This window comes from Taeniopygia guttata, chromosome 3 (assembly GCF_048771995.1).
Source record: "Taeniopygia guttata chromosome 3, bTaeGut7.mat, whole genome shotgun sequence".
Lineage (NCBI taxonomy): Eukaryota > Metazoa > Chordata > Aves > Passeriformes > Estrildidae > Taeniopygia > Taeniopygia guttata.
In genome coordinates, this window is record NC_133027.1 from 95239997 (window position 1) to 95262097 (window position 22101).

General features: G+C 43.6%; 1 protein-coding gene across 1 annotated transcript; it reads right to left on the reverse strand.

Annotated features, from left to right (window-relative positions):
- Window positions 1-8997: 8997 nt before the first annotated feature.
- Window positions 8998-18317, reverse strand: PCARE (photoreceptor cilium actin regulator). The gene is made up of 2 exons (XM_012572259.5): window positions 14599-18317; window positions 8998-9127 (listed from the first exon to the last, which is right to left on the reverse strand). The coding sequence occupies exons 1-2, from the start codon at window positions 18315-18317 to the stop codon at window positions 8998-9000; spliced, it is 3849 nt and encodes a 1282-aa protein (XP_012427713.4).
- Between the last annotated feature and the right edge of the window lie 3784 nt (window positions 18318-22101).

Consider the following 22101-nt stretch of genomic DNA (forward strand, 5'->3'; position numbering starts at 1 on the left):
TTAAAACTGTATCTGCAAAGCCAAGGTCTCAGCCAGTTTAGGACTAAACTGTGTGTTCTCCTTTGTCTTCAGAGACTGAAAATGGGATAGGTCCTCCCTCCCTTCTAATCTAATCCTGGTAGTTTGGGAGCAATGAAGAGAATGAGGAGGACAGACCAGCTGCTCATTTGGAGCAAAGGAGGTTAGATGAGAATTTGAGAAGTCCAGTGCAAACCTCTGCAGTTAAGCAGCCAAGAAATCAATAGGATGGGAACCCTCAGGTGTAACTTTTGGTTTTATTTGCCGAGTTGTTACTGTGTCTCATTTATAGGTGTGTGTTTACTGTCTGTCCAGGCACCACTGCAGGCCCTCTGGGATTTTTGTTTGCTGTGTTTCATGCAGTGGCCTTCTCAGTTACGGAAGTAGATAAACTGACTGTGCTAAGGAGTAATACCAGAGGTGGCCAGCGGGTGCCAGACCAGCTCCACAAAAGTCCTTGCATCACCGGGCAGCAGGAACAGCCTGTGACTCGCCTTTGAGGATGGCGTAAGGGCATCGATACTAAATGCACCCTGCTGTAAGGTGGGGTGGTTCACGTTCATGCCTCTTGTTATGCTCCTGCTTCCAAAGGGACTTAGTACCTCCACCAGCACATGAGGCGAGAAGTGTTTGTTGCCTCTCTTCCTAATTGTTTCTGTTCTGACAGGCTTCTCTGTCCCAAAACATCCCAATGACCTTGGTTAAGTATAAACAAACAAAAACATGCTCTTGGAGAGGAGGAGGATGACATGGAAAGGGAGAAAATAAGGAAAGGTTTAGGATGGAGAATTCCTGATTTCTGGCAGTGGGCACAGTAGGAGCCTTGTCTCTGCTGCCATGGCCATCCAGCCATGGGGAGAGCAGCTGCTGGGGCTTCCCCCATTCTGCCAACAGCAGTCTGCCTCCAACATATGGACGGTATGGCCATGATTTTGTCAGAATGTGGAAAATGCACCATTTGAATGTATTTTGATGTTGTCTGACATCACCTGACTGGAGCAGGTAAGCAGGATGCCCTGAGGGCAGGGCCATGGCAGGGATCCATGGATGGCACTGGCACTGGCAGCGTTATTTTTCCAGGCAGGTTCCTGATACAGCTGTGGGGGAAGGCACCAGCAGCTGTGTCAGGCTCAGTGAGCAGCAGCACATGGAGGAGATCCTCATCTGCAAAGAGCCCGTCACTCCCATTGCTCCCCCACGGCAGTGCGAGATGATTCCACTGCAGGTGAAGGGCTGCAGCAGCCTGGATGCTCCTTCAGCCAGGACTTGTTGCAATCCCGTTCCTGCAGCTGTGCCTGGAGGATGCTGGCCTGCAGCAGCCGTGTCGATGTCCAGGAGTTCTGCCTGGCTCAGGGGGCAGAGTGTACAAAAGCTGCATTCAAAGCGCTGATCGCCAGACCTCGGAGCCCTGGCAAGTGCAGCAGCTCTTCCTCATTCTGTGCAGGTGAGAGCCCAGCCTTGGGGCCTGGCCCTGGGACAGGGAAACGCTCTGAGTATAGTTTTGATTTTTCAGGGACAGTCAAAATGAGAATTGTTTTGAGGCAGGTGCTGTAATGTTGTGTTTGGGTGTGTCTGCAGGAAGGCAAGCAGGAATAAAGCCCTGCCACAACGAAGAACTCTGCATGGCAAATTTACACCCTACCGATGCACTGATTGTATTAGCCCACTGACCTCTGTGGGCATCTAATGCAGAGTGCAAAGCCTCTTTGAATAGATAGGAGAGAGGAGACCTGAAGAAATAATTTTGCAGGTGCAGAAAAAGGGATCAGACTCACTGGTCCCTTTGCTCAGGCTTAGTTCTTCCAAATGCTGGGCATAGCCCCTTTGGAATGATTCCTTTATTGCTGATATGTGTCTGGAATGCTGAATGCAGCTGGGGAGAAGTAGTGCTTAGTAATTCAGGTGACGTTTTTGCTGCATAAATTCTGGACTAGAAATGAGCTATACCATTAAAACTTACTTGTCATTCTTTTATTATTGACCTGATTGTTCTACAGGGGATAAAAATCCTGATTTAAGAAAGGTTTTTTTTTTTTTTTTTACTGCTTAGCTGCCACATGGTTCTATCCCCTGTGAAGTCATGTAAAGAATGATTAGTTCTCTGAGTTCTAACAACTCTGTTGGAAAGTATTTTAGAATGACCTGCCCCGTGCTATTTCCATTAAGAAAATTTTGAACTGTTAGGAACTGGCAAGATCAGAAATGTTTTGAGGCAGGTCACGTTTATGCTGGGTTTGTGTGTCTCTGTAATAAAGAAAGCAGGGAAAAAAACCCAGGAACAATGAAGCAAAGCAAAAGTGGAATGTTTGGATGGCTAATTTGTTCCCTGCAGATACAGGCTCCCTGAATACTTGGGACATCTAATGGGAGTGCAAAACTTCTTTTACTTCTAACATGTGGTGCTATTGTTCATGTGCCAGCACTCCCTTTTTTGTGAAGAGAAACAAAACAAAAAATCCCCCAAATGCAAAACCCAACCCAGAAATGGGGTTATGAAGGTTGTAGTTGACACGGCCACAGCGGCAGGAGGCGGGTCTGGTTCTGCCTCTCTGTGCCGAGCACTGGTGACTGGAGTCACCCGACCTTGTTCTAAGGCTGGGTACCAAGCTCCTGTTTGAATAGGAGCATTTTTGTCCCTCCTCAAAGCCATTGCTCTTGCACACCAGAAACATGAACATCCACAAACAGGAATGATGCCTGGTCCTCCTGCTGCTGCTTCAGAGCACTGGGAAGTGCTTGGTTTACAAAACTAAAGTTAGGTATTGCTTGGGTCTTGGCTCAGTTTTGTGGAAGTTTAGAAGGAAAAGAAAATCTGAGATAAGAAGCTTAGGATAATTGGATACATGGGCCCCTGTGCTTGTTTTCTACCTACTTTTTTGCAGGATTGGCTTTTCATCTCCAAATGAGTGACTGGGAAATAGTCACCCCCAGAGCTTTTGCTTACTTCTGGAGCATATCAGTCTCCTGGGTATTATCATCCAAAGAGTAGAGAAATTCACACAAATCCTCGTCTCCTTATGCTGCAAGGAATCTAAGTTAAACCTATCAGAGGACTCTTAAAATTACTAAGAATTTATTTAAGAGGCTTTAAGAGTTATTAAGCTTATTTGAGGCTATTTTTACTGGTTTGTTAATAGCCTCTGAAAAGCTCACAACAATCTTCACTGTGTGTTGGGAGAAGACAGGTTGCAGAGCCACTCATCAGTCCAGGGAAACTGGGAATACATCAAGCATCTAAATGCCTGCTGGAGCCCTTTGCTGTGGTGTTTGCAGTGGCTGCTCTACTGTGGAAATCTTAATACAGTCGTTTGGCTGTCAAGAGAATTCTGTGGGGCTGAAAATGGGACATCATATACTTGCCTGGGCTAGCAGAGCTCAGAGGTGCAGTACATGCTTTCTTCTCTTGGCTCTTGGTAGGATACATAGTTATGAAGTACTGAGTTTTTCAACATGAAGAGCATGTCATGTGGGTTTTTAAAAATTATCCATGGTGTATTCTAGCTTTTTCTTTGTTTTGCACCTTAGAGGGTTTTAGTTTTGTAATTTTTTGCACCCTGTTTCAAGCTGTTGTTGATATATTATTTGGACTAATATGAAATTTGTCTAAGACTCATAATTAGATAACTATTTACTGGGAGTCCTTTCTAACTAGAAGCTAATCTGCAGAGCACTGTGGTAGCAGGTTGCCCTGATGCTCCCTGTTTCCTGACTTTTCTACATGAGAAAATGTGCTATGAGAACTTACTTGCAATCCAGGTCCCTTACAGTAGTTAAGATGTGCAGGTATATGCATGTGTTTCCCCTGAAATAAAAAGGTGAAAGGATCTGCATGGGTATCTGGTTATTGATGAATCCTTCACTATGCAAAAAGATCCAAAAGATGCATTGCCTCGTGCCCTGGTTGTCCACATTAACTATATTTACTAGCAAAGAGACACAAAGCTTCCAAGAGGAGTAAAACATTCCAAAGGTAAGGCCATTCTACTGTACTGGCTAGGTTGAAGCTCCAGTTTGGATGTAAGAGATACTTAACTTCTACTAATTATAAGAGGGGGTAAGGCTGCAATGAAATGGCCCCAAAAGATTGGCAGTCGCACTTTAAAGCCAAGAAGCTGGTAAATTTGTTGGTTTAGATTTTCACTGCAGTCATCTCTGCCTTGCCACGTTATCTGTGTGTCTGCTGGAACGCCTGGAAAGTTTTGGTCACAGCGTTATAGCTACTGCTCTGGGGAAGGATGGTCTTTGTCAGCATCCTCAGGCTTTGGCTTGGGTTCACTCATATCCTAAGGAGCCAGTGCTTCAGTAGTTTTAATGAATGAAGGGCAGTCTGTTGCATTGGAAGTTTTCAGTTTCTCTTTAATTGCTATACAATCAATTAGTCTGTGCCTTGAGGAAAGCTTTACTAAAGCAGGAGGGATAGATGTGGAGTAAGATAGGCTTATCACCCTTTCTCCTTTGAAATAACCTTGATAAAGGGTGTGTTCTATACAGTCCAACTTCAGAAATTCTCACACTATTGTTTAATGCAATCACAGAGTTGTATGTTAGTAAAGAAAGAGAAAATAAAAAAGGAAGAGATGTAAGAGGCCAGATTGTGAAAATCAGAATGTCACTGAAAGGAGAACAATTAGGGGCTATGAGGGCTGTAGGTAATTTTGTGCTAGAAGTGGTGGAACAGGATAGGTACAGGGCAGGTATATGTGTGATGAATGGAAATGGAATCAGAAATGGGATAATGCGGTCCTGAGCCTTGATAACCTTGTCCTGCTGAGTATCTACTCTCTCTATCTGCACATGTTTTCTTTTGACATTAACATTTTCATTATTCACCCAAAAATGACTGTGGGCAAGAAATGCAAACTTGGGATCTTGGCCCCCCGTTTTCAGGTGATCCAGTACACAATAGTGAGTTTGTATGAACCTTCACCTTTGCCTGAGGACAAGTTGGAAGTTAGCCCCTAATCCATACTGCAGGTGCTATGGATCTTGCCCATAGGATTTTACCCAAGAAGATCAAAATCACAGTTGGAAGTTTCACACCTGCAAAACGCATCTCCACATGCTGTAGTCATGATGGCACTGAGGACATTTGATGTGGAAGAATTAATGATTTGCTAATCTAGCAGGTTTTCTCTTCAGGAGATACTGGCAGTTCTTTACTGATGAGGTAAAGTAGTACTTACTGAGGAGTAAGAAGAGGTTACTTTATCTCTGTTATGGTTTCTTTCCTTCCTATAGCAAAAGTGATGTCTTCTCAGAATATTTCTCTCAATGGTAAAACTTCATAAATGGATATGACATGCCTTGAATATTAAGAGGTATGGCAGTGTTAGCACTGCAATATGCTGAATTTATTGATAACCTGCATAGCATTCTCAGACATGTTGCTAATCACAGAATCACAGAATATTCTGAATTGACAGGGATTCACAAGGACCATCGAGTCCAGCTTCTGGCCTTGCACAGAACACCCCAAGAATCACACCATGTGCCTGAGAGTGTTCTCAAAACACTTCTTGAACTCTGTCAGGCTTGGTGCTGTGACCACTGCCCTGGGGAGCTGTTCCAATGCCCAGCCACCCTCTGGGTGAAAAATATCTTTTTAATACCCAGCCTAAACCTCCCCTGACACAATTTCAGGCCATTTCCTCAGGTCCAGTCACACAGAAGAGATCAGTGCCTGCTCCTCTGCTTCCTCTGACAAGGAAGTTGTAACTGCAATGAGGTCCCCCCTCAGTCCCCTCTTCTCCAGGCTATCTGAGGTAGTTCTTGAAGTCAGAAAAGAGAAACTGGAGTGTGTTTTGCCTTAGTGTTCTAGTCATCTTCAGATGCCAAGGGAATGAAATGACAACCCCCTTAAAGGTCTGAGATTTGCGTAGTGTCACTGGAAACAAGGGCAGCTGCCAACTTTTTGAAGGTCTGCAGATAAAGTGCAGCACAGAGCTGTTGGCTGCTCTTTTCACAGCTGTGAAGAAGCCCTGGCTGGAAACCCGACCCTGCTTCACTCCGAGCTCCATTCCTCTGCAATCTGACCCCACTGCAGCGAGTGCACTCTGGTTTTAACCCTTAGCACCAAGCCACTGCCCCTGAGTTAGCTGTGGTTTTACACAGCAGCTCTACTGAGCTGACCACACTGCCAGGTAGTTCAGGCTTCAGTCAGGGCAGGGCAGGGGTGGAAGCACAGCTGATCCATGCTCTGGTCTGTCAGTGCCCAGGCTGGATCTTTTAGCCTTAAAAAAAGACGTATTTGTTGAATGGAAATGCAATCTAAGTTAATTGATGTACCAGCAAAACACAAAACAAGACAAGCTTGTGCTGGGATAGGGGAAGAGGAAGCAAATGGACTTTTTATAGTTCAGGGCACTAGTTAATGCACTAAGAAATGCATCAGTAGTATAACATTGGGCTAAGATTGAAACTGCTTGCATACAGAATATGGGAGATCAAACTCATACCTTGTATATAAAACCTCTGTTTTATTTACATCAGTAAAAAATAAATGTTTAAATCGTGCCTGGTCTTATAAAACAACTGTATTCCAGAAATGTTCTATTTGTGAAAAAAATTGAACTGTTGACCAAAAACCTGTTAAAAAACTGTTGGGTTTTTTTTTGTTTAAATGGAGAGGCAAACTATAATTTCCTGCATACTAGAGTTACTCTCAATTTCATGCTTGCAATACAAATCAAAGGTAAACATATTTTTTGCAAGAGTCCTGTACATTACTGGACTAAAAAGAACCTCTTAACTACATGTAACCACGAGTTCACATTACAAACTTGCAGATCAGTCCCCCAGAAACTGTGTCTTGCATACAAAGAGCAGTTTGCTGCAGCATCCTTTGGGCAGCATCAGAGTCCTTCAGCAGCATGAGAATCCTTCAGTATTCAGGGGGGACTGTGTTTGCAAAGAGCCTCCTGATGAGCACAGCCTCAGTCAGAGCCAGGGGGGATGAAGTGCCAGGATGGCAGCTCATGTACACAGCTTCAAGGGAGCCCGGTTTTGGGCAAAGATGCTTTGGCTGACTCCATGTCCAGAGAGCACATGTGGGAGGAGGTTTCCAGCTTGACTGCTGAAGTGAAGTGTTGCCCCACGTGCTGCTGTAGCAGAATCTGTTTCTTGAGGGATGTAGGGAAATACTTTCTCTTACTCTCCATCAGGGGTGCTGGGAAGTTTCAGCATGAAGCCATAAAGAGATGAACTGATTGCAGTAGCTGAGGAGAAGCCATCCTCCCACTCTGCTCTGTTTTCCTCTGCAAAGCTGCATTTAGGCATGCAAAGTGCCAGTTTCCTGCTGTCATGTCTCTAGTTTGCTTCTCTTCTGGGGGGTTTCTCCCAGCAGAACAAACCAACCCAAAATGCATGCGAAAATGCATTTGTATTCCTACCCAGGAGGGAGAGAACTGCACTTCTGATGAGGGGGAGGACAAACTAGCAGAGTTTACACTGCTGGTGAGCTTTGCAGTATCTCCCTGGTGATTTTCCACCTTGAAGGGCATGGTGCATCTGCCTGTATGATTACACAGTGGACTGGCTGACATCTGTATGGCTATGGCTGCTTGGGTTCTCTAAACTCACAAACCCCTGACCATCCAAAGCATCTATTCACTGTGAGGTGCTTCTCTGTATTCAAACCTTCACTTTAGACATAATAATTAAGGTTTCCTTGTGTCTGTGGTACAAAAAGGCAGTGCACTTGGTGAAAGATGCTTGTGGTTAAGGCATGGGACTAAAACTCAGGACCTCCATCATAAAGGGTAAAACTGCTGTGTTGAAGGTGAGTTCCCAGACACCACCTTGATGAAAACTGTTGGAAAAGATTTAAACTCTTCCTAACAAAGTATGATACATATGGCTTTTCTTTTTTTTTTTTTTTTTGTTTAACAGATCTTATTCTGTACTAAAGTTGTAGATGAAATGTCAGATGAAACTAAAACTACATTAATTAAAAGCTGCATCTTAGTCATGATGACATATTAGTTAGGTGAGGAAGATCCAGTATTCCAATGAATGCTGTAAAATCTGACGATTAATTGTCTGTAAATAGCTTGTGTTTTTATTAACAAGACTCTGTCTAGACTATCCAGTGAAATTACAATAAATACCCTCAAACTGCATAGATCAGAAAAAATATATAAAACTTTTTCAGGGAGAACAGGATTGTCTATGGTGGCATTTTTATTCTTTTACAAAAAAACAGAAGAAAAACAAACTTGAACAAAACCTCCAAATTTGTCCTTAGATGCCTTGTGATTTATAAGGTTTGATTGGGCTGTTGCAAAACTACTCTAATCAGGATTAAGCCTTGTACCCTGGAAACTAGAAGTGATAAGATTATCTGTTAATCAAAGGTGATTTAGGAGATCAAAGGCTTTTTTGAGGGAGTAAGATCCCTAATTTTTTTCCTTCAAAAGGGACTGCTTTATTTTAACTTGTATATGACATTATTCTCTCCCTGCATGTTGATAAACACTTAGGGTAAAAATGTGGCTTTGCTGAAGTCTTGAATGTTTAATTACAGTAACATTTAATTGGTTCAGGGTTTTACCTTCCTCCTGGAAAAGTCACACCAGCCCTTTTTACACAGACTGTGATGCCTATATAAATAACATGCTGAATATTGATAATTTGTGTTAGCTTTAAAAATCTTTTGTCTAAATTGGGGAAAAAAGGACTTGGCTATAAGTCCTGTCTCCATCAACCAAATTTTCCTCAGACTCACCCAGCTACAAAGTGTTTCTTTAGCTCCATGTGGATCTCTGAGCAAAACCATGGAATGAAAGGAGAAGCAGCTGGCTGGTATTTCATTAGATTGTTGAGTCCACTTTGGGGTTTTTGATGCAATCGTACATTTGATGCCATCACACAGTTTCCTTGCAAGAGAAGATGAAGCCGTGTTCTGGAGGCTTGGGAAGGCTCTTTCCTCCCTCTGGGCTCTCTGGCCTGGCTCGTGCCTCTGCCTCTGGGGTGCTCCTGCTGTCAGTCCCGCTGCAGCCCCTGGCCCACCACGTAGAGCTCGGGGTGGGAAGCAGATCTGTTGGACTCTTTGCTTTCAGGAAGGCCAGAGCTATTCCAAGAGTCACCTGCTTTTCTAGGGCTCTTCTCCAAGCTGCAGAAAGAAAGATGCTTAAGAGGCTAATGAATCGTGACTTTTTCAAACAACACTGATTAGACCACATTAACCCACAAAGCACAGAGGCTGCACAACACCCTGTTGGTCACTCCCCACACCCTGTCACTCCCCACACCCTGTCATTCCCTGTGGAAACCCAGGGTGTCGGAACTCAAAATGTCCCTCAGACATTTTTGGAGGTTCCAGGCCCAGGTCAGAAGCATTTGAGACCCTGGCAGGCAGCTGGAAACAGCTGTGATTTTGGGTTTGAGCCATGGAATGATTTACCAACTTTGCAGGAAGAACAAGAAGTCACAAAAGTTTAGATATTAGAGTAGAAGTAGTCACAAAGTAGAGGGAAGAATTTTTGAGTGCTATACAGGGGGTTTTAAGTCCTCTACAGGGGAGTTTCTGGTTTTGTACATGGAGGTCAGAGGTTTTAAGATGGAGGGATTTGGGCCTGTCCTGTCATCCCTCTTTCTTCTTCCTTACCTCCATGTTCTTGGTGACGTTGGCATTCACAGATTGGTTTAGAGTAGAAAAGCACCATTTAATATAGGTAGCAGGTATTGGGGAAAAACTGTAAACATGCAACACGTAATGTACCATATAAAAGACAGCAGCAGCCCTGGGCGGGGAGAGAACAAGAAGACACCAGGCAGAGAGGGTGTCAGGGTGTGTGTGTGCCTCTGCCTGAGCTGCTGAGCAAACCACAGCAGCCTGAGAAGAAAATATTTTAGATAGCTTGCAGTAAACTGCCTTGAGACCGAACAACAAGAGACTGCTGAGCCTTTCTTTGGAAGCACGGGTTGGAGGAGAGATTTTTCCACCACACGGAGTCACCCCGTGACCTAGGGTGGGCTCTGGCACCAGGGCAAGGGGAATATTTCTCAGTCTGCCCTGAGGGATTCTGACTCCCAGGGAAGCACTGACTTTGACCCTCATTCATGGAGAAGGTCTCCAAAGCCTCAAAATAAACTAGAGACCACAAAAGTGTGAAATAGATTATAGAGAGTAGTATAGTATGTCACTTGGGGGAGAAATTTAGGTTTTAGGATTTTTAGGATGTTGTAGATGGGGACAAGATGGAAGGTATAGGGTGTTGTCTCATGTTCCTTTTTCTTCCTTCTTCTTCCTTCTTCATGGGTTTGGGTGGTATCTTGTAATTGGGTAGAAAAATCTGCACTGTGGGTCTTTACGGGTCAGTTATTGGGTTAGAAGGGAAAATAATCTAGGTGTCACTTCTTAATTGGGCAACTTAGTTTTTGATTAGGCTTAAAAGCCTTGTAACATGAGATTGTTAGCCATTTTGGTGCTGTTTTCATGCATGCAGGGGCTGGTGCAGACAGTGTGCTGAAGTTTTGGTAAGATAACAGTAAAACAAGAAGCTGAAGACCAAAAAAGTCCCGTGCGTCTCCTTTTTCTGACACAAAACTGCTCCAGGAGGGTTTCCCCTGTCAGGGGAGCCCCCAGTGGGGGCTAACAAAGCCATAATTCCCCACAGCCTGTCACTCCCCATCTCCTCCTGAACACGCCCTCTTTGTGTGCACCATCCAGATTTTACTCTTGTCATGCCAAAGGCACCGTACTCCTCCCTCCCAGACCTCTCTTGGGAAGAAAACATTCTGTGTGCTTAACAGGGGATCGGTGTGAGACTGGGTTTCCCTACAGACAGGGGCAGATTCGAGTGAAAAGTCTTGTTTCAGACTGCTGAAGGAAAGGAAAGGTCTTTCCTAGCCTGGTTACAGTGATTTCTGAGCACGCCAGCATGACTGTGGGAGGGGAATTCTGCTATTACACATCTGCTACTCTCACTCTGGTGACAGGAGCACTGGGACACAGAAAGTGAAAATGATGCTCTTGAGGTTGCTCTGGCACTCCCTAGGGGTGCAGGGACTTTATATATCAAGACTGATCATAGCAGTGGATCTAGTCATGGGTATCTCTGTGCCTTCCTGCTGCAGTGTGTGAAGTGTGCCCTGTGTTGCTGCAGCTCATTAATGTGGTTTAAGCTCAACATGGGGAAATATTTCAGAGCTATCTGGGAATCATGACTGTATTTTAAATGCTAAACTGAATGAGCTTTCAACTACAGACAAGCTGTTATGTTCCTACTCTTAACTGTTAGGACTTTAATGATTTGAACTGCTAAATGAAGAGATTTGTGATACATGTCCAGTCATGAAACGAATTCAGATTAAAATATCTCCCAGTTGCAGAAGGGCTCATTTGGGCTACTTGCTTTGAGCCTGATTCAATCAACCCAGTCTATTCTCAAGCTCTCATTGAACAGTATGTTAAAGACAATATAATTTTATCTTCTTTCTCTGCTCTACCACTTAGGAGAGGAGCAGTCTAAATGAAATACAATTTTGTTAAGGTGCATACACAGAAACTGTGTCACAGATTAACAGAATCTATGAGCAGCGCAATTGTACATGTTGTGAGATGAGATGCCAATAATTGATGATTGCTGTTAAATGACCAAGCTTAGAAAACAGCCAAATTACCTCAGTCTATCCAACCACAGGCTGGTTAAATAGGAACCAGCTGAACTGAGTTGAGAACTGAAGTTCTTGTCAGGTAAGATCTAAGATTAAAAGAAAAGCTACAGCTCCAGCCCTAGTTAGGGATACTAATGTTTTAAATCCTGATATTCATTACAACATGGGATGGGCAGAAGACATGTTTGGAAAAAGAGTGGGTTTTGTCTTCTAGGAGAGCAATGAGTGTGCAGGAGACACACAAACCCGTGCACAATGCTGACATTTAATACCCATCAATGCAAGCTTGCAAAAGAATATGGAAATTGCCTCTTTTTTTGTGTGTGTGTTTCTGCTAAAAGGGGGTGTGTGGGAGAAGAAACTCAGCTGCCCCTTTTTGCTTGCACAAGCTCTGCCAGATTATCTTTGGCAACCTACTTCTTAGCAAACTGATGTTTTAATTTGGTATAGAAAAAGGGTGGTGGTGGGGGGGATATACCTCTTATATCCCTGAGTTTGTGAGCCTGGGACAAACTGGATAACTCACTGGTCTTCAGAATGTTTTTCCTATGAAAGATTGATAGTATCTCAGGTTTGACTCTGTGTCCTCCCCCTTCTACTAATGAAACTGCTAATAACACAGAAAAATAACACAGGAAAACACCACACAGACCAAAAAAGGCATTGCTGTATTTGGAAAGAAGAAGTAAAACAAGGAGAGGAAAGGAGACTGACAGCTGTGTGGTAATGGCTTGTGAATTTGAGACCAGATGCAAACATCGCTACAATGAGGAGGTTTAGGTTCAGACATTTTGAGATTTTCCTTTGTCAGCTGGATGAATGACAAAGCAAAGAAAGTCCAGGCTGTTTAATGGACTTGGAGGAGAAAGATGGATCAAAGTGTGGTGCTTTGTCTGTGAAGGCACCTGCTAGAAAAGCAGGGCTCAGCACCTGCACAGGGTGATGTGGTGCTCACAGCTGTGGCAACCACCCCAGTCCTGAGCAGGAGGAGAGGACCCGAGTGATGTGAAGAGCTCTCAGATCTTTTTCCCCATGTTCGTTCCTAAAATGGTCCTTCTCTGCCCATCAGCCTGTTGGCTGGGATATTCATTTTAGGCCATTCAATGCAAGGTCCATAAAATTTACTCCAGGCAGCTTATTTTTGGTGTAAGAAAACACGCAGTTGTGTATTGCGTCTTAAATCAGTGTGTGTGGTAATTAATGCTCTAAATTTCCCTTTTGCTTATGTTGATATAAAATTGGCATAACTGACTAGTGCTATTGTTGGTGTTCATTGGGATAAATGATAAGCTGAATTTGACCTAGGATGTATTTTGTTCTTCCAAGATGCTTGTAGATCATAACACTAGGATATATGACTTTTTTTCATGAAAGGGATGATTTTATTTACAGTGTGTTTTTTATATTACTCACTATACTCCGACAGACTATGACAGAAAGATAATACACCCCATTGAAGTATAAATTAGCAATTTATAATAAATGAATAAAATGCATCCATAAAACTGCCCAGGTTTTTGTCTTGCAAGGTTTTAGATAAAAACTCTTTGGAAAACATTTATTTCTACTGGTAGGCATTGTAGAAGACAAAGCTGACTTCACACAGTACATAGAAACAATAGAAAACCCAGCAACGCTGCACAGGAATTTTAGGAAATATTCTATTGTCAGACTACAATGCAATATTAGAACTGGGAATGCAAAATGGTTTGCATTTCCCAGTGTGTTTTACGTGTTTTGTTCAGCACATTCCTCTACTACCAGCGTGGCATACTCAGTCCTTATTCTGTCTTTGGAGTGGGAATGCCTGGAAATCTGTCCTCAGTGCCCATGACTGTCCCTGTGCTCACAGAGCCCGGAGTGCTTGTGCATCTGCAAGTGCAATTTCATCCTGTTGGGGTTGATCTTGCCAATCCCTATCCCTCCTCAAGGGAATGAGTCATGTAACTGCAACTCTTCTGGGGTAAGAGCAAAAATACTGCTCATGTGTGGAAAGGTTACCAGAGAAGCTTAAAGCTTAATTGACTTACACATCCTAAGACGTTAAGAAACTAGAATAACAACACTGCACTTCCAGGCTGTTACACATCTTTGAGTATTCCCAAATACCCACTTCTCTTTACTGTCTGGTTATATGTTATTTTTTTTCTTAGGTGATAGACAAAATTTAAAGCTGAGCCCATTTTGTTAATAAGAGGCCACCACTTTTTATAAACATAGAACTGAGATGTGTTGGTATTTAGATTTCTTTTTCAGAACAATGCATCTCCAGTAGCCATGGGATGCTTTTGAAAACTAGCCTTGGGCTGTGGACCCAGCAGACTTGACATTAGCACCTAAGTCTGAAAGTGTGCACAAGAAGCATAACATTTCAGCCTATATTTTTGTCCACACAGATCCTTGCCTATCTATTATCTGTCTCTCATTCTTACTGATTGAAACATTCTTCCACACCTTTCAGATGAACAGTTTATACTGGGTTAGAAGCTGAATGTAGAACTGCACCCCTCCTCTTGGCTCAAGCCTATCTTCTCATAAATATTTATGTTAAATATGTTTATAACCTGAGGGCTACTTCAGAGCTTTTTAAGAATTGAATGTGGATGCCCTTAGTCCCCACAAAAATAAGGGGAGTTCTGTGCCGTGAAACCGACTCTGAATTTTCCCTGGGGTGCCTGTCACAGCTTATGTGTAAGGGTAAGTCTTGAGCAAGCCATGGAAAGTTAATTCTTCCCTCATTCAAACTGGTAGTCTATTGAAATCTGAGGCAAGAAAATAGAACAGATTATTTCAGTTGGAAGGGACTGACAATGATCATACAGTGCTATCTTTGCCCAGCCATCTTTTCTGCACATGAACAGGACACCTTTCTGAGAAACCTCTTCACAGCTTTAAATTCCCATCAGAAGTTCAGAAAGCCAACTCAGTGCTATAGGTCTGCTTTTCTGGCATGGAGTTCCTTACCTTGCTTGGTGAAGTGCAGGCTCACTGCCAGCTGTTAGAGGAGCTGGGAGATGAGGCTGGACCCCTGGGCGGCGGTCAGAGAAACTTCTCCTTACGAAGGGCTGAGGATTGCTGGCGCTCAGGGACAGTTTCCTGGTGCGGTCACCGGGCTGCCGGAACAGCAGGCTGCTCTTCTGGGAATGTGCTGCAGCTCCAGACTGGCTGGTCACCTCGGCAGTGCCCTTGCTGGGTACCCCTGGAGGTCTGGCTTCAAATAAGGAAGAGGTGGCCGGGCAAAATATGGAACGGATGTTGCTGCCCCTCTTGGAGAAGGAGAGCTGGTGCTCATCCCCAGCATCCAGCCCAGCTCTCGGCCCCTTGTAGGAGCGAGATGGGGAGGCTGGTGGGGAGGGGGTGGTGGGGAATGGAGTGGGGGAGCCTGCCAGCCGCTGTGCTGTTGGTGAGCTTTGCTTGTGCCCCACAGGAGGGCTGTGGGGCTTTCGCTGTGGTGGTGGAGAAGGCAGCTTCTTCTGCAAAGGTGGGCTGGGCACCCTGGGGCTGGAGGGGGGACTGGGTTTCCTCTGCATGGTGGGTGAGTTCGGTTGCGTGCTGCTGAAAGCCTGCAGAGAATGTCTGTGATGCGCTGGGGGGCTGAAAAGCCATTTCTCAGTTGGTGAAGAAGGAGCAGTTCTCGTTGGGGAGACCCTCCTGGTGAACAGTGAGCCCTTTTCGTTGCTCCGGAGCGGATCGGGAGAGCCGTGCTTCTGGTGCGGCACTGAAGGTGCAGGTGGGTTGGGCCCCTTGCTCTCTGAGCTGTTGCTGGGTGGGTTTGAAACCCCACTGGGATTCTGAAGAGGAATAATTTTATGGGTTTGCTTGTATAAATCCGCAGCCTCTTTCCTCTGGGTTTCCAATATCTCCTCCTGGCTGGGGATGCGCACGTTGGTAGGGTTCAGCTCCAGAGAGTACCTGTGCAGTTTCTCATCCCCTGACCTGGGGGTATTCCTTAGGCCTTTATTAATCACCGCACTGGGGCCGCTGATATTTTTGCTTGGCAATAAGTCAATGGACTGAAGGGAGGCTTTCATTTTTGGGGAAACTTGTGATCTCCTAGCAGCATGCAATTCTGGTTTGGTGGTCATTTTGGCATCTTCCGAAGAGTTTCCTTCTATTCTTGCAGTTTCTTCAGGCTCGGATAAATTTTCAGAAGAAGTGTCCATTAACATTTCAGGTGGTGGTGGTGGCAGGTTCTCAGTGTCTTCATCAGTCTCTTCCTTTGTGTCCTTCTTGCTTAATTCTGCAGGTGGTGCAGGAAGGAAGGCATTTGGAAAGCTAGAAGAAACATCACTGGTGTTTGTGTCTTCTACTGGTGAAACACGATGCTTAAGATTTAAAGGTGCCAGGCCCCTCTGAAAGGGAGGGGTGGGTGGGATGACTGGAAGTCCAAATTTTCTGATACATTTTATTGGTCCTAAGGATCTTAGAGGTTTGGCTTTTGCAAGATCATCAGTAGGACTGAAGGTTTCAATCAGTTTTTTGACAGACTGCCGGGGGGCACAGCTGCTGCCACTCACTATTTGTGCTCCAGAAGGCTCATTTTCTTTGCCTCCTGATATCTCCTGGGTAGGCACAGTAGCTCTTACAGGCTTCCTGACTCTCTTTTCATTCAGGACAGGATTTTGATCAGATGTGAACAAAGGGACTTTATCCTGGTTAGGCAGGATGCTGAAGTTTTTTGAGAGGCCTGCCTTCAGCTTGCGGGAGGACCTAGATGTAATTTGATCATCCTTCAAATAAGGTGCTGTTCTTGATTTCCAAAGCTCCAGGTTGTTAGCCATATCCTTTCCATACAACATTTCCAGCCGTTTGCTGAGCTCTTTTTGAGTCCTCTGAAGCTCTAGGAGAGTTGGGTCTTCTGCCTGGCTTCTGAGGGACTCCTCTGACCTGGACCGTCGTTGTTTCCCATACCTTCTCTGTCTGCCTGTTGCGGTACTGGGCCTCTTTGCTAGGACTGCTCTTCCACTCTCATCCTCTATCCATTCTTTACGCCTGGATTTAGCTGGGACGAACTTGATTTTTTCACTGATGGCATCTTTCATCTTCAAAATGATTTCTTCTGTATCTGCATTCTCTGTCCTTTTGATGGACTGCCTTTGAATGCTATCAGTGAGTGCAGGTGAAGACAGGGACCTCGTCAGAGCATCCTTCCCCATTTCTGACAAACTTGTGCTGTCATCGTCCTCCCCCAGCGTGCTCTCTTCTTCATCATCATCATCATCCTCATCCTCATCCGAAGGAAAATCTGTTGATTCACAGATTTTGAAACGTTCACCTTCCTGAGTAGAATCAGACTGCAAGGAGTTGTTGGAACGGCTTTTGCTCACGCTTGCATACTGGGGCACAGCAGAAGTGGCTTCTGTTACTCCACCCTGACAAGAAGTCCCTTCCCTACTTTGCACAGATGAATGAAACATGTCTTTAAAATGCCTTCCAAGAGCACAGCCACGGGATGCAGCTGTGCCCATGCTCACACGCTCCGCGGCTCCGGCGTGATTTCGGGATGGATGTCCGTGTGCACAGGAGTCACCTGGCTGTGCTCCATGCTGGCTGAGAGCACCAAACTCTTTGAGGGACTCGTTGTCCACACCAATGCCACTGTCCTCAGAACAGAGTGTCCTGTCATCACCATGAGACTGAGAGGGTCCTATGGTTGAGGCTTCGAGCAGCTTTACCGTCCGGAGCAGGTGCTCATCGAAGCTTTGCTTTGCTTTCAGTTTGCCTTCCAAGTTGCTTGCAGCAGACTGCAGGTAGCTGCACGTCTCCTGCAGAGCGTTGGATGTAAGGGAGGCCAGCATCCCACTCACCAGCTGCATTTTGTTCACTGTATACTGCAGTAGCTGCTGCAGAAGATCAGGGTGCTCCTTCAAATCGTCCTTTTCTGCTGGCCATGCCAGATTCCCACCTACATCTTTGAGAAGATTTTCCCCATCCCTGGCAATTTCTTCCAAGAGCTGATTGATTTCATCAAAGCGAAGCACAAGGAAGCTGATCATCTGCTGCAGGAAGAGCTGAGTTTGGGTGGCCTGGCTGGCCATGTGCAGAATAGTTTCATACTTGGAGAGGTTGGGGTGTAAGTAGGCGTACGCACTCTGGTGAGCCTTGACGAGCAGTTCTGGGAAGTCTACCTTCTTCTCTGTCTCACATGGGGCCAGAATGGACTTTTCTTTATTTTTGTTGGGTTGACCTTGCTTTGCCAGCTTATGGGTTTTTTTCTTCCTTCCTTTCTTTGGGATTTGCTTTGCATTGCTTTCATTCTTGTCATCCCAGACGAAAGCTGATGCTTCTGATTCGCAGGAGGTTTGCTTTCTGATCTCTATGGACTCAGCGATGTGCTTTTGAGACTCAATCAGTTCAGACATAATGACTTCAGCATCTGTGGCTGTCCTCTCAATTTTCTTGCCTTCCCTGGAAATCTGGGAATCTGAATGAGTTTTGGAAGACAACTGCACATTATCATTTTTGTCCAGATCTGACAGCCTATCCTCCTCCTCTTCTTCCAGGTAGTCCTTCCTCGGAATCCCATACTCATCAATATTGTAGCAAGATGAACCTTTAACCAGCAGAGGGATTCCTTTATCTCTCAAATCAATAGGAAAAACACTTTTGGGTTTATTCAAAGCCTTAAGACCACTTCTTGCAGCAGTACTATCAGTCTCACTGCGAGAAGGTGTGCAGCCCATCTTTTCTTAGTCTTTATTTTTGACCAAAAATCCAGAAGAATTCGGGAAAACACATTTAAAAATCAAACTCACTGTGTCATCCTGAGCTGCAGACTGGCCTCTGTCTCAGGAATTTTCCATCATGGTCCAAGTTTAGTTGTCAGTTTCCTTTGTTGATCACCTTAAAATCACATGTGCTTATTGCATAGGGTCTGCTCTTTCATAGGGTCTGCTCTCCTGTTCCATTGTACGTTCCCACTTGGGTTTTCTTCTTTGATTCAGAAAAAGGAGTGTGAGAGCTTGGCTGGATTTGGAGCTAATGGATTAAGAGCACTTGCGTACCTCACTTCTGCCCTGACAGATGTCCACTGCAAATAAGATTTTAAGCTCATTAGGGTAAGAAGGCTCTACCCAGTCAGCACCAGTGTTGTATTTATAAAGGCAGATTTTTTTTTTATTTCTGCGTATTGGGGAGCAGAAGGACTTGGTACCTTCCCTGCTTTTTTCCCTTGTTGCAAAAACATAACATACAATTGAATGCAGAGATCCAAAGGAAGAGGCTGTATTTTGAAGCCTTTTAGAAGGGAAACTATTTGAACATGGCATGTAAGCATCATTAGATGCTCTTAACTAAGAGAAGGGTGACCTTGACCACGGATGTACCTGCTGGAGAGTAAAGACAGGAAATCAAATGGGTCAGAAATGCCTGTTAAGACTTCTGCATTGAGAGTCTCCAAAATTTTCCCCTACTTGCAAGTGACAAGCTGTTTGCTTTTTCCTTCTAAGGCTTCCAAACAAGATTTTGCAGTTTTTTTCCTTCCTCTCAGATGATCATTCCTGAAAATTACTTTTTTTTCCTTCTAGATAATTTCCCAACCTGAAAATCCTAACTGTACAATAGCAGTATTTGAATTAAGTAATTTGGTAAAATAAGTTTTGCATATCTTGTTAAGACAGCATCTGAACCTAGTGGATCCAAACTGTTTATTTTCAAATCAAAATTAAAAATTGAATGAAAATTCATTTTCTTCCTTTGTATGAGTGTTTTGGGATAAAATTTGAACTCACAAAAGTGACTTGCTTACCTTTATTTCTTTTTCATTTGCCAGGGCTTAGGTCTCTTAAATGCAAGGCTTTATGAGCTAAAACTCTAAGAAGAAAAACCTAAGAAATTAAAAAAATATAGACCCATATCTGAAAAAGGGAAGGGAAGGGCAGGGAAGGGCAGGGAAGGGCAGGGAAGGGCAGGGAAGGCAAGGCAAGGCAAGGCAAGGCAAGGCAAGGGAAATAAAGACCTGCTGTTTGTATCACTTCTAAGGTCAGGATGGTATAATATTACTCTGAAAGAGAAACTAGGGAAGCCAAAGTAGGAGATGGATGAGGCAGAAGATACTTTTTTTTACTTTTCCAAATATTTATTTGTGAAGGGTGGCACGTGGAAGCAACCACCTCCAACCTTCCTCTTCACTACTCAGACTGGCCGAAATGGATTTGCTTTTTAATTTCCAGACACAGCTTTTGTACTGAAGGTGGCCCTGTCTCAGTGTTGCAGGGGTTACAAACAGCAGTGGCCAACTCAAACGCTGACAAGAAGTCTCCAGCTTCTCTCTAGCAATTTCCACCTGCATGGTCATGTGTATCTTGCCCAGTTCCCACAGATCTTTACATGCTGCCCAGCCTATAAAACATTCTCAGAGTTTAAGTAACTGCTCACATGACTGATTCCTCAGGGCTGGACTGCAATCTGCGAGGGAACTTATTATTCTCTGTAGCCCTGTTGTTCAAATCTTTTTCTCTTTTCAGCAGAGACAGCAAAATCACCTTGTTTTACAGGCAAAAAGGCACTACAGTGATTCTCAGGAAGATTTTTAAAACTCTATGTGCTTTCTCCAGAGTAATTTTTCAGGAACACATACATTGCACTGAATGTACATGATGACATAGTAATTTTCCCACAAGGCTTCTCTGGGAAGCATCAGGAAATAACCTCCTGACTGTGTTTCTGGCTTGTCATTCAGCTCAGGCTCTGGCTGCTTCTGTGTCTCACCACAATGTGTTTTCTACAGAACCATCCCAACACTTTCTGTATTCCCTTTCTGACATGTATCTAACGTGTTCAAAGGGCAGAAGTGGAGCAGACTTAGGCAGCTGCTTCATCCTGGTGATGCTAATGGTCAGGATGCTGTACCCCTCTGGAGTTAGTCTAGGAAAACTCAGAAGAACAAGAAAATAGCCTTGTTGTCCCTCTGCTGCTTCCAGTGTGACTTGAGAGGCATCTCTATGTAGCTGCTAAATATTTGTGCTGTGAAATCTCTGGTGTCTTTTTTTTCACAAAGCAGCTCCAACAGCTCCATTGCTCACAGTAGGAATTTTGACAATTAACTCTTTGTGTGTTAGTGGTAGTATTCAGCAGGTTCTTGTTCTTCCCTTTGCCTTTGATCAGTCATGTTACTTTTCTTTGGATTTTGTTCTACTTATTTTCATACCATGCATTAACATCTTAGAGGAAATAAATGCATTGTTAAAACCTGCAAAATCCTGGTGTATGATTATGAATTATGCAGTCATTTATTATTTTAAATACTAATAGTAAACCAATACACATTTTATTATTTATTTATTACTAAATCAAGATCCAGGCTCATAGAAAATGTGTTTTAACAAGGAATCTGTTTTATCCTGGCTTTCATTGCTGTCTGCATGTATATGCAATATGACTATTGAATTTTGCACCAGATTTATTAGCTTCTGTGAGATCTTTGATGTGCTTGTTTCCAAACACTTAAGTAGCTGCATTTTTCTTATCAATACTCTTATTACCAAGTAGGCATATATTTCTTTATACTTCTGAGGCACTTCAGAAAAATCCCAATGCTTATTTCCAATTATAAGGAAAATACTTTATTTCATGCTCATACGAAAAAGAGAGGATAAAACAGGTAATGCACATAAATGATTATGCCAAGTCTTAGAAATCTAAGGTTTGTATTTGTGGAAAAGAGCTCACTGAGGAATTATGGAGAACTTGAGTGATAACAATTTTAAAGAGCTATTTTACTCTCAAATAAATGCCCTTTTTCTTCTTTTATGTGAACAAATTGAATATAACCAGGGAGCTGTTCATATTGTTGGCCTAGATAGCACTAAGTAATTAAGAAATAGTCTCTTTTTATTTCAGCTTCTCTTGCAGAGCTGACACTAGTTTGGGATATAGAGAGTGGGTTCTCTCCTTTCTGTAATCACTTACAGAGATACATAGGAAGCTTCATTTTGTTTCCCCTGTGGAAACCTGTTGGTAATGTTAAAGGAGTACCATGATCTGAAGGAAATGTAGCTGCAAATAATTGAATAGAACCAGTGAGTCTATACAGAGCTTTACTAGTGGTGATGATGCAAGCGAAAGACAAAATTCATCTTGTTTCTGGGCCATGATAAACTTCTCAGAATTGGCTGTCTTTTTTTTTTTTTTTTTTTTTTTTTTTAATTCTAACTTGTAAGTAAAGTGATTCAGTCTGATTGCATGAGGTGATAAATGTGACCCCAATGCTTTCAAAAACTTGTTTTGCAAAAACATCTGGATTTTTTCAACAGCAGAAAAACTATTAAAAAAAAAAGTTATTGAAAACAGCTAGGAAACCAGCTTCCCTCTCCAGCAAAAATACTTTATAAAGGAATTAATGAAGGACGAAATATGAGTAGAAAACTAAAGAGAATAATTTTGGGGGTTTGCCTGCACAGGGCTGTTGTTATTCTCAGGTGACCCAAAGGAGTCAAGAAAAATTGTATGAGTAGCGTCAACAGTAGT

Bases quoted from the DNA above. Each gene is read 5' to 3' on its own strand.
- PCARE (XM_012572259.5), bottom strand. From the start codon at position 18,317: ATGGGCTGCACACCTTCTCGCAGTGAGACTGATAGTACTGCTGCAAGA. The intron at 9,128-14,598 runs GTAAGGAACTCC...TTCTTTCTGCAG, and splicing joins CCTGCACTTCACCAAGCAAG to CTTGGAGAAGAGCCCTAGAA.